Source organism: Callospermophilus lateralis, chromosome 3 (assembly GCF_048772815.1).
Source record: "Callospermophilus lateralis isolate mCalLat2 chromosome 3, mCalLat2.hap1, whole genome shotgun sequence".
NCBI lineage: Eukaryota > Metazoa > Chordata > Mammalia > Rodentia > Sciuridae > Callospermophilus > Callospermophilus lateralis.
This window is the reverse complement of record NC_135307.1, coordinates 121,141,108-121,153,590: the sequence shown is the minus strand read 5'-3', so window position 1 is coordinate 121,153,590 and position 12,483 is coordinate 121,141,108. Positions and strand designations below refer to the sequence as shown.

General features: G+C 47.2%; 1 protein-coding gene across 1 annotated transcript; it reads right to left on the bottom strand.

Moving 5' to 3' along the window:
* Positions 1-218: 218 nt before the first annotated feature.
* On the bottom strand, positions 219-12,109 carry Minar1 (membrane integral NOTCH2 associated receptor 1). The gene is made up of 3 exons (XM_076848727.1): positions 9,812-12,109; positions 5,430-5,684; positions 219-416 (listed from the first exon to the last, which is right to left on the bottom strand). The coding sequence occupies exons 1-3, from the start codon at positions 12,107-12,109 to the stop codon at positions 219-221; spliced, it is 2,751 nt and encodes a 916-aa protein (XP_076704842.1).
* Between the last annotated feature and the right edge of the window lie 374 nt (positions 12,110-12,483).

Below are 12,483 nucleotides of genomic sequence, written 5' to 3'. Positions count from 1 at the left end.
TTCTAAAAATGCATCAGAGTGTAAGTAAGTCAAAGCTAATAAGTAGGTAGATTTCTTTCTAGAGTATATACCCTCTGAAGACCTCCTTCGGCATTTGCAGAAAAGTCTCCATGATTTCACCTCTGTTTCAGCAAACGGTTGTCGCACTGCTGCAAGCTCTTCAAACATGGAAGAAGTCATCAGTAGTCCTAAGCTTCATGAATGCAGTGTCCATAGGCTCATGATTTCATCGTGCAGATGGGCACAACAATGACAAGGATGACCGTGCACGCGGCAGCAGCGATCAGAGCCGCGATCTTGCAGACCTTGGCACGTCTGAATTCAGCTTCTTTCCGTTTTAGTAACGAATCGTAGCCTGGAGTATAAATATCTTCCATCCAATATTCTAAGTTGTTCGGGTTTAAAGATTCTTGTGTCTAAAAGTGAAGAGAAGATGTTAGAAATAGGATGAATCCTTGATGTCAGGTCAAAGACATTCTGATAGTTGTCACTCCTGAAAGCACTGAAGATGTTACTGCAGCTGGCAACTAGGTGTGACTGTCAGACACTGCTCCCCCGGCCTTGTGCCTGCCACCAAGGACTCATCCCACACATCACAGAGTGCACCAGCCCCTTTCTTACTGAAAATGCCATGTGGTTTTTGACACCAAGAAGCCCAAGGATCCTCTATCGACAAGCAAGCAAAATAAGGGTCGGGACAGGCAAAACTCTAAACTTCAAGGGTATATAACCAAGAGCAGGCTGTCCCCACTGCAAGGGGAAAAAGGAAAGTCACCAACAGGCTCTAGGAACAGACCTGCCTGAAGCAAGGCCATCCTGTTACTCCAAGTCTTCCATTCCTAGAAGAGCTTCTACTGAAAATCAAAGGCACCTCCAAGATAAGCAGTTCAAAGAAAATGTAAAATATTTCAGTTCCAAACATTTGTCTGAGCAGGTCAGGCCACTGCTCAAAGTCAAGTTCTAGAGACTGTCCCCAAACCAGGCCTGTCTTGATGATGATCCTGGACTTGGTGCAGCTTCCCCCAAAGAGACACCCCCCACTGACATCTGTCTCCCAGTCTTCCCATGATTAATGAACTGTCTGCAGGAGAAATATCATATTTAACCTATATTGCTCATGAATCCCATTCCGTGTTGATGGTTATAATCTATTTCCGTGAAGAGAGGCAGTGTTCTCATTTTATGGCAAGCATTTAATAATGTGAGTGTCACATAAAAGCAACAACACATTGCAGTTCCAAGTGAGGTCACCTAAATCTCTGAAACACACATGAAATAACCATTTTAAAGATTTTTCTTGGATTGTTTAATGTTCATAAATACAGGCACATTATAATTCACACACACAGTGGATTGAAAAACAAATCTTTCAACACTTCAAAAAAAACTCAGTCGCACCATGTTGTTGATGGTATATTGATGATCCTAATGCATGCTAGTAATCTTCTGCCTGCCCTCCTGATCTGTCCTTTGCTCTCTGGCTCCTTCTTCTGTGCCCCCAGGAGACTGTCCCATATTAATACATGATGGGGGCTCCCCTGCCCTCTAGCTCCCATGTGGGTTAAGTCAGAGGCCACAGGAGGAGAAAAAGGTGGAGGTGGAGGCATTTATTCCCCAGCTCCCTCCCTCCTGGGCTGCATTTGGCAGCAATTCAGCTCCTACCAGCTCCAGCTCCCAGAGCTGTCGGTCTTATGGATTTCAGAAATAGTTCCCTGCCCTTGGCCTTCAGACCCAACAGTGGTAACAGCTTCTCCCAGGTGCTGGGTCCTTGGGTGCTTCACCGGACCTCATTGGCCTCTATCCCTGCTCACACCACTGTGGTGTCCTCTCCAGCCTCCCCTGGCCCCATGGAGCATGCCATCTGTTCTCTGTGGGGTGCTGGCAGCCGGCTGCCATGCGCTCCTCAGGCTCCTCACCCTCCTGTGGCTACCCATCTTCTAGCACAGGCCCTATAGACTGACCTACGGGCCAGATCCAACCCACCACCTGTCTTTATACAGCCCTCCAACTCAGAATGCATTTTCTATCTTGAAATGGTTGCTGAAAATCAGAAGAAGAATGTTTCACGGTAAGTGAAAATTATACGAAATGCGTATCTCAATATCCAAAAATAAAGCTTAGTCAGCACACAGCCAGTTCCATTCACTGACAAATTGTAGCTGCTTCTGAGCTGCAGTGGCAGAGGTGAGCAGTTGTGATAGCAACAGTAGGGCCCATGAAGCCCTAAGTATCCACTCTCTGGCCTCTGTGCTAGTACGTATTGCACAACATCACACAACGGAAAGAGAACGGGCTCCCTCCCCAGTGAGGCATAATGTTTAAACACTGTGGTTGAACTTTTCAAGTTATCTGGATGGTAGAAGGCGGTGTTAGCCACTCAGGGTACCCATTATGAAAACCAGGAACTCTCAATGTGGGAAAAGTCCTTAAAGTGTAGGTGCTCTGTCCAACCCTTTGCAAGAAATTCCTGCAACAGTGTCCCCTACTGGGGTCCAGGAGCCTCTAAAGGCTGCCCTGCTTTGGCCATTAGAATGCACGTTCTTGTGCTTCAGCCAACCCCCTCCACATACACACATCTGCCCTCTGTGGACACCTGGGACAGGTCTGCTCTCCTTGGCAAAAAGCCCTTCATTTGTTGAACAGAAACTCTAGAAGGAAGAGATGAACCCAAGATGGAAGACTAGTCTGCCATGCTCTGAGGTGCTCATAAGGTTGGTGTGGTAGAGGCTGGACCCACAGCCATCCCTGCCTTGGCACCTTTAAGACAGGCTCAGGCCATTGCCGTTGAAACAACTTGCTCTTCTTCCAATCTTCCCAGGGCTGGTCTGAAAGGCAAACAGTCTATACAGGACACATCAGATTGTGTGCCTTGTTTCCGGCTCAGATAGAAGGAAATTGGCTTCCTTTCATAGCTATCTATGCTTTATTATGGGCTAGCATCCTGCCTGTGAAATAAACTATTTTTAATTAGTTTTTTCAATAACTGCAAGCCGTAATGGCACTAAGTAGCAGAGAGGTAATACTGAGGCTCCCAGGGACGCAGGTGAGCGTCCTCAATTGTTAATTAGGATGCCAAACACTGGAAGTAAAAACAGGTCCATTATGCCTTTGCCTACATCTGCAAGTGGGCACTGCTGGACAACCAAGGGACCCAAAGAAGATTGTCCAGATGCTAAAGCTGACCTAGGACAGTACCTGCATCTCTGCAAAGCAATGGAAACAAATCAGGTGATGTCTTTGCCTCCACCAAGCTCCTGAGGCTCGCTCTGCTTGGCTGCAAACACCCTTGCAAAGCACTGAACTCTCTTCAGCTTGTGTGACTGAACACTCTACCCTTTGCATTACATAGTGTCACCTAAAGTACTGCAACCTGGACATCTATTTTATTATTTTTTTTATAATTGTTTTTATACTTCTAAACATTGGCATTTTTGTTTGAGCTTGGTGGCCCACACCTGTAATTCCAGCAATTCGGGAGGCTGAGACAGGAGAAACACAGGTTCAAGGCCAGCCTCAGCAAGACCCTGTCTCAGAACTTTAAAAATTTTAAAAAAGAAAAGGACTGGAGATGTTTCTCAGTGGGAAAATAACCTTGGGTTCAAAAATAAAATAATTAAATTAATTAATTAACATTGGCACACTAAAATTGCATATAATAGGAAGGCCTGTATCTTCTCACTCCCTCTCCCTAAACTTAAAAAAAAAAAAAAAAAAAAGTTTCTTAGTCTCATGCAATCATCTGAGTCTTTCAAGATCATCTCCCTGGCACTGGTGAAATGTGGGTTTTTCTACTGGTTTAGCCATTCACACCTCTGGGTTCTTTCTAAGCAGTGGCTTACTGTTGAATATCTATAGATCGAGGTGTAGCACTCATGGCAAAGCTGCATAGAGACTCACCTGCCAGGGAATCAACTCTTGTCTGACCTGCTTGTCAGCAGGAAGATGACAGGAAAGGTACTGTCCCAAAGGCATAGGTGACATGCAGTACACATGGGGTCATAACATGCATGAAGTAAGAAGGCTGAGAAGGTACTTGGGGGATGCTCCTCTACCCTCTAACCTCACTTTCAGGATCTGACCAGAGCATCCCTTTCCCATAATTACATAATTTAGGGCCCCAGATACACAAATGTCATTGTAATCAATGTTTGTGACATGAAGATCCACTACACTCTTATCAACAGAAAAATGAAATGGTGCCAAGGTAAAAGAAGAGAAAGAACGGGAGACTTATTGCTGATGGTCCAGTGTGCTTTAGACTTGTCTGACCTGGGGCAAGTTGCCAGCCTTCCTGGTGCCTCTATTTCCTCATTCCTAAACTGGAGAGAGTCTTACCAACTCCTGCCTCCACTGCACCTGGATGAGAGACTGCTGTGAGAAGCACCAAGTGAAGCTGACGGATCCCAGCCTCCTTTACCCTCCATGCTGAATCTCCCAACGCTCTCCTTTTCAGTGCCTACTTAACTCGGTGGACTTTAGCATATTATTTTCAGTTCTCACAGTGCCACCATAAGTTGGATATTATTATGCCCATGTCATAGATAGAAGGACCAATGCTGAAGCAGGTGAAAAGAACATTTCAGGTTACACGGTGAAGGCGCCCTGGCTTAGAACCCAGTGCTGCTGGAATACAAGTCTTCTCTGCACCATGCCGCCCCTCCTGCAGCCCTCTTTGATTTAGAACAAGGCCACTGCAGGAGAGTCTTGCTATATTGGCCTCTATAAGCAGCTCTTGCCAAGTGCGTGGTCATTCTGGATATGACGCACCCTTGGTGCTATGGCCTTGCTGCTCACAAAACTAAGCCCACAGGTAGGGACAGTGTTTTCTTTGCTTCATGGTGATGTGGAGACACAGATAGATGTGGCATGAATGAAACTAAGGTGGAGCTGCTCACCAAAATGAAAAGTGTGGCCAAAACCCAGCCCTGCCTGTGGGTGAACAAAAACATGCCCTCTGGCCACAATGGCATTCACAGAGCTTCTGGGGATGGCTCTTACCTGGGGCTGCTCCATATGGAAACATAATCCATAGCTTGGCTCCCATAAATATGCTTATCCCACGTGCTACATATGGAAGGAGAAATCAGCTTGTATTTCATTAAACAGTTTGGCTCAGGTCTTGTGAGTCAAGATTAGAATCTGCACTTGGTCTTAAACGCATCGTTAGCAAATCAGATGGCCAACAAATAAAAATAAAGCAAGCATCCCCACTGCTAAATGTTTAAAAACAACTACACAAAACAACAATCCCCCTTGTTAGAAAAAAAAAGAATCTCCTCTGCTCTGATTTATAAGAATTCAGAATTTCATAAGGGGGACCCAGGGAGTTGAAGGGTGAGGGAGTGGGTGGGTCTAAGCCATCCATGACCCATTCCTGCATCTGCCTGCACACTGCGGGCTCCCCCCGCCAGGGAACAGGAAAAGCTCACCTGCAGGTCCAGGGCTGTCAGCTTGCCCTTGTCGCCTGTGTTCCGCGCATACTCCTCGATGGTCCAAGAAGGCTGGCCCCGCTTCACCTCGGCCAGCTCCGTCAGCCGCATGTCGGTGTACAGAGGGTTGCTCTTCATGTGGGCCTTGAGTGAGGTGGGGTAGGGGTGAGGGCTAAACACCTGCTCCACCAGGAAGCCATCTTTGGGCTGCTTGGGCAGTCGGTGCTGTGGGGGGATGTCATACTGCCTGTCAGCCTGCAGAGGGGCACAGAGAATTCCAGAAAAGCAGCACAGGGGCCATCAGATCTCAGGGTGCAGCTTCTTATCACATCCAGGTAGCAACGTGTAGTTACTTAGGAACAAATAGAAAACATACCTGTATTGGGGACATTTCCTAGTAAAAGCTTCTGATTCTAATAGTATGAATACAACCTAATTTTTCCATGCCAGGTTCTTCAATCTGATCCTAACACCATCACTGCCATATTAACACCCATTGCACAGATAAAACAATGAAGCCCAGACTCAACCACCTGCCCCAGGACACACGGCCGGTATGGGTTAGACCTGGGATTGACACCTAATCAACTGGCTCCAGAGAGTCCTTGTTGACTGCTGCACAGCAATGCCTCATCTTTCTTTTACCATTTTATAGCTGGAGTGAAAGATACAGGTCCTCCCTTCTACGCACACTACTTGTCTGAAAAGGAAAGGCCAGGAAGAAAGCACATGTGGACTGCCTCTCTAGCAATTATCCCTGGTAGCAGGTGGTCCCTTTCAGAGGCATCCGCAGGCATTCAGGATAAGAGGATAGTCAGGGCAACAGGGTGAAGGTGTGAAGGTGCCTAACACAGCTCACCATCATTTATGTCCTCAGTCCAGGAAACATATCCCTGGACTGTTCTCAGTGAACCTGTTATAATGGAGAACTTCTGATGCTCTCTATTTCTACCTTCAAGCCACAAAGATGTCATTTCCTCCAGGCAGCACTTCCTGACCCACCAAGACTGTGATAGCACCCAGGCATGTGACCTCAGGACTGTGCATAGACCTCTCAGCCATCATTTGTCACATTGAACAATAACTGCCTGTTTATCCATCTGTCTCCACTGGACTGTGAGTTCCTTGAAGGCAGGCAATTGTTCACCTTGTAATCCTGGATCCAGCAAAATAGACACTGAGTAGAAGACAGTCCATCACTATTTGTGGAAGGGAGAGAAACCAATGATATGGAGTTGAGTTAGCAAAGAGTGTTGTGTATATAATTAATAGAAAAAGACTGGAGTAGAGGAGTGTATTAAGAAGTAAGAGAAAGGGAATCGGGTTAATTGTCATAAGGATGACATATCAGGTGTGACATGTGACATGTGATGAACAAATGCATGTGAGTGCATTGCCCACATGCAAGGGGACCGACTGCCCATCTATCCACAAATCCAGCCTATCGGCTCTTGCTCAAACACAGCTAGCAAATAGCTATTCCAACCCACCAAGGCTGTTACACGGACATGAAGAGTGCAGGACAAACTCTGCTAAACCCAAACAAGGAAGTGAGGTTCCCTCTTGTTTTCTATTTCATCAAAGCCAAGACTCAGAAGAGTCTTCACTGATTTGACCTATTCTTCTAATTACCATGACTTGACATTCATAGAGCCTCTACCACATGCAGGGCCTACACCAAGCTGAGGACTGATGAAAATGGCAATAATGACAACCACAACAGCAGCCACTGCAATTGTGATCACAGTTAACCCAGGGCTATGTGCCCAGTGCTAAAGGTGCATTATCTCATTCTATCTTCTCATTAATATCCTGAGGTTGTAACTATAGTTATCCCCATCAAGCATGTGGAATCTCAGGTCAGAGGGGTTAAGAAACTGACCCAATGCTGCACAACTAGTAAGTGGTAGAACCAGAATCTGTACCTGTTGGCACTCCTAAGACAGGATGTTTAACTGACCATGTCTGTTCCTACCACTGAGGAGTTTATGTTTTAACTTGGCAATCCGTATATATACACAATATGTATGTTTTAGCCTATTACATCTGAACAAAGACTAGAAATCAAAGACCACCAATAATCTAGAGAAGCTTCCAGATACCTATGAATTAAGATGTCATGAAGAGTGTGCAGGACTTATATCAGCACAGAGGAGGGGGTCAGATATTTCTGATGGAGGAATCATATGAAGAAAGTTTTGATGATAAAACAGGGCCTGGCCATTATAGATGCTCCATCAGTATTTGCTGAATGGGTGACTGGATGTGAGCATGGCATTTTTGAGGAAAAATAGGTAAACTCATGGAGGAAGAATAGGCCTCAGGATGTAACAGAGCCATTTGGTGTGTGTGTATTGTACATAAAGTCCACAAAGCCTCAAGACCTAAGTTTGAGACTTTTTGCCGAAGGAAAGGGGTACCAAGAAGCAGTTGGGAATAGGAGGCACCACGCAACCAGAGAGCAGAGTTTTGGAAAGTAAACACAGCAGTGGCCCATGAATGTAGGACAGAAAGCAGAGAGTGGGCCCCCAAGCCCTAGGTGGGGTGTGCTAAGAGCCTGGGTTGTGTGTGGGGTAAATGGAAAGGAAGGAAGAAATGTAGGAAATACCACAAGAGAACAATGTACAGGGCCTAGCAGCTCTACTGATGTGAGTGAGGCAAAGAGAGAAGTCCAAGGTGAGCAGGGCCTTTTTAGCTTCGATGATTGCATGAAATGGTGACCCAATGCCCCAGGAGGGAATCAGCAAGAAGGAACACTGGATTTCAAGGAACACAAAAGTCTGATTTGAGACCTATAGGTTTTTATATGTGGGCAAGTCATGTAGGGAACTGGCCTGCAGCAATTTGAGACCTGGGACCAAAGCTCAGAAGGTGAACCCAGGCCGGTTAGCACCATCCTCAGCCCAGGGATGGTGAGAGAAGGTAGAAGAAAATAGGGTCACAGAGGCAACAAAATGAAGAAGGCTTTGTGTGAGGCACATTTCAAATGGCTCTTCCTTGAGCTTGTGGCTATTCCTGTCGGTCGGGTGAAGCCTGAAGATTTAATGGATTGCAGGCGTGGCTAGTTCAGTTTGAATTAGCATTCCTAAGAAGTGCCTGACCACTTCAGACCTCTAGATGGCCACTTTTCAATGCTATCCAAGACCCAGGATTCTATAAACCTGGCTTAGCTAAGAGACAAGGGCATTGGAACTAGAAGACAAGGACATGTCTGGGCATCTAGTCAGAGTAGCAGCATGGATCATCCTCTGGCCTTTCTCCAACATTATTCATGGAAAACAGATACAGAAAACTGGAGTGGTGACCAGTACTACCCAAGGTTTCTTTGGGGTCAGAAAAAATGGCTACTTAAATTTTTTCTTTCCCCCGTCTTTGGACCCTGAGAACCTCTTTAGGACCCAGTTTTCCAAGCTTTTCTTTCTTTGTAACATTTTAGAATCTCAGCCTCCTCCTCTAGCTTAGCACATGTGCATCCCACACCATCCTCACTTCCTGTCCTCAGGGACCTCCACAGGCTCTGTGGTCCAGCCACTTACCTTTAGAAGCAGGGGAAGGAATGGAGGCAAGGACAAACTGAAAATTATCACTTTGGCCAGAAATGGTTCTCTGGAACCCACTCAGAATGAAGAGGAGTAGCCACAGGTGCCACTGAAACAAGTCCCTCCTTACCACAGGGAATGAGAAAAAGAATTCCAGTATATGTAACTGCGCAGATTCCAGAGCTGGTGAGGTGAAGTCTGAGATCAATGTGCAAAAGCACTCATGCTCACATTGAAAGCACAGAACATACAACTATGTAGGGAAAACCAACGGAAAAGGAAAGGGAGACACCATATTAAGAGTTGCTATTTTTGCATGGGGAACAATGAATCATTTTCTTATTTATCTTCTTACTCAACATCTGTCTTACAATGACAGAATTCATGCTTTTGCAAAAGAACATCACACATGAAACAAAGTCCATAAAAAGGACACACATCAGCAAGCATATTTGCAAAGCATTTTCCCTGCTTGCCTGGCATGGGTCCTGCTGCTTCTAAAAGGACAGAAAGACATCCTTGGTGGCGCCTGTCTGCCCTGACACACCCCCGTTCTGTGAAAATCTGTTCTCACACCACCTGTCCAATATCCCAGTCACACTGTCTACTGCAGGCAACATCTCAGTGTGAGCTCCACCTCACTGACTGACAATTGGTGGAACAAACAGCCTGCCTTCTTGTCCTCTCTGTTCTAATGGGCAAAGCTTGCCAAACCTGGAAGGGTAACTAGCACACAGAGGTGAGGCCTTTTTCTTGCTTTATGGAATGTTCCGGGCTTGGAAATATAACCAGGGCTATGATGATGAAGCCGGTGCCAATGATGGGAACCTAAATTTCAGTTACCTCTTTAGATTTCCGATGCCAGTCCTTATTATCTCCTGGGCCTGCCTCTTTTATCTCCTCCTCATTGAGGCCCATGCGGTTGGTGTAGGTGATGGTACGCCAGTCTCTGGGCGAGTTGGAGATGCTGGCGATCTTGGACTCGGTGGCGCTGTTCTCCTCGGTCAGGGACCTGGAGGAGGGCCTGGTGAAGAGGCTTTTTTTTAAGGCCTTGACGCGCAGGCTTTCGCTGTTGCTTCCGCTGGCATCGGAGCAGCACCAGTCCGCGTTGCTCTCCAGCTTGGGTCCATGGGAGCCACTGTGTGCACGGAACACCCGGGGAGAGGCGCTGTCATCCGAGGGAGCCTCGCTAGTCAAGGAGTTCAGATCGATCTGCACATTCACCTTCTCTGGCTGCTGCATCTTCTGATCCAGTTTATTGAGTTTGCCCAGGACCTGGGAGATTTCCTCGCGGACCCCCGACAGTGATTCCAGCTTCCGTTCAATTTCACCGATCCTGAGCACCAGTTTGCACACACTGGTCTTCAACTCCTCTTCCGAGTGGTGGATGTTTTCGGGCCGGTTGCCCTTGTCTCCCTTGCTGTTGGGGACCCCATTGGCAATTTTGGTGAGGTTGTGCTCTGGGGAACTGTCACAGTCCGACTTATGAAGCTGGGACAAGGACCCGGTGCTGTTATAGCAGGACGACTGTATCACCCCCGTGGAACCACTGATGCTCATGTCGTCGAGGAACCGGAAAATATCACTGATATCGTCACTGACGATTTCAGAGTCGTCATCGGAGTGCTTCATGTGCCTGTCGCTGTACTTGCCCGGGCCAGAGGCACACAAGTCTTTGCATTTCTTGGGTTCTAGGACGTGCTGCTCCGTCTGGGTGCCCACGCTACTGGTGTCTGAGCTGAGCTGTCCGCTGGTGCAGCTAATGCTCTTGTCTTTAAACTTCTTGATGGCTTCGTGCTTCTCCAGGTCAACAGGGGATGAGATCTCTTTAGATTTGAGCCCATTTTGTTTCACCGCGTAGCCAATGGGGAGAATCGGCTGCTGGTCCTTCGGCACCAAGTAAGTGGGGCGCCTGTCCGGAGCTGAAAAATTGGGGGTCTGGCTTCCGGGACTTGGGTAGCGTAGCTTTTCCTCGGAGGGATTTCTATTGAAAAAGGACCGTTCAAAGTCAGGAACTTCCTCTGTATTTAAGCTCCAGCTTTTGGCTGGCCACGGAGTCTGCTTACTGGGCCTCCCCGGACAGCGTCTGGTGTCCTGGGTTCCCATCACAGGAGTGGGTCCGAAATACGTAGATGCTTGAAGGTCATCTAGGCTTTCATGCTTTACGCGCCTTTTGTCGGGAACGGGGGAATACACTGGGTTCAGGTACTGGCTGTGGTAGGGCATCTCAAAGCTGTGATTAAAGAAGGGTGGCTTGTGGGACTCCTTTCGACTCTGGTGTTCCCCGTGCTCAGCCTCCGCTTTGTTGGTAGGATCAACCAAACTAGGGGACACGGGCATGAGGTTGTGAAAATCCTCTTTGAAGATGTTCCTTTTCTGGACACAAGACTGGACCACGAAGGGCTCCTCGTTGGAGATGAAGGTCTCCTTGATGCTCTGACTGAGGGGCAGGGAGTCCTGGTCTGAAATGGACTCATTCTCGATGTTCATGGGGAAGTAGGTCCTTTGCATCTCACAGGGCTGAGGGCTGGCCACAGAGTATGGGGCCAGAGCCTGCAGCCTGTCCAGGGAAGCAGCCCGGTTTTTCACCTCTTTGCTGACACCCAACAAGAAGTTGGGCTCCGAGGCAGGGACAAACTGCGGGCAGTCCTTGCAATCCATCTTGCGGCACTTGGATGACTGCCGGGCCGGGTAGCCCCGGCTGAAGGGCCTCTCGCTCAGCTCACAGTTCAGGGGCTCACACTCGGCAGCGTTGCAGATCTCTGTGTCAGACCTGCACGATTCAAAGGACGCCTCCTTCTTGCGACCCTTTTGGCGACCAGAAGGCAGCTTCTCCTTAGCTGCGCCCCCATTCATTTGGATCAGGTTGAATATGGTCACGATGTCTGCTGCCACCATGATTTTCTTGGATTGCTGGTTATTCACAGTGCATTTCATCTTGTCTTTGAATAATGTGGCTGGAAAATTGGGATCCAGACAAGCAGTGTAGAAGAGCACGCTTCTCAGTTTGGCAAGTTGCGACAGATCAAACCGGGCACACAGTGATTTGCACAGGTCCTGATAGGAAACGGTGTTTTGCTTGCTGTCCAGTTCCTCCAAGATCTTCACCAGGAAGAGGGAAGTCTCCTGACTGGCCTCCATGATTCAGAATTCCGAAACCTCACTGATGATAGGGAAGCTTCAGTTCAGTTCTACAGGGACAACACTGAAAAAGAGAGGGAGGGAAAGAGGGTTATGAACACCAGTGGAACCTTCAGTTCAGCTTGTTATGAACCACTTAAAGAAATACAAAGGAAAACATTTTAATGACTATACAGTGTATCCAGGGCTTTAAAACTATTCATAGTAATTCCCTTCCCAGGAATCTACCTTAAAGAAATGATCAGTGTCAACAATTATGCAAAAAGATGTTCACGACCAGGGTTTTTACATGGTGAAAAAATAAAAAAAATCCTAAATATCCAAATAATAGGAAATATAGGAATACAACAGGTTATGATATACAATGAAATTTT

Excerpts from the sequence above, each read along its gene's own strand:
- Minar1 (XM_076848727.1), bottom strand. The coding sequence starts at position 12,109 with ATGGAGGCCAGTCAGGAGACTTCCCTCTTCCTGGTGAAGATCTTGGAG. Across the intron at positions 5,685-9,811 it reads GGCATCGGAAATCTAAAGAG|GCTGACAGGCAGTATGACAT; the intron begins GTAACTGAAATT and ends GCCCCTCTGCAG. Across the intron at positions 417-5,429 it reads TGACAGCCCTGGACCTGCAG|ACACAAGAATCTTTAAACCC; the intron begins GTGAGCTTTTCC and ends CTTCACTTTTAG.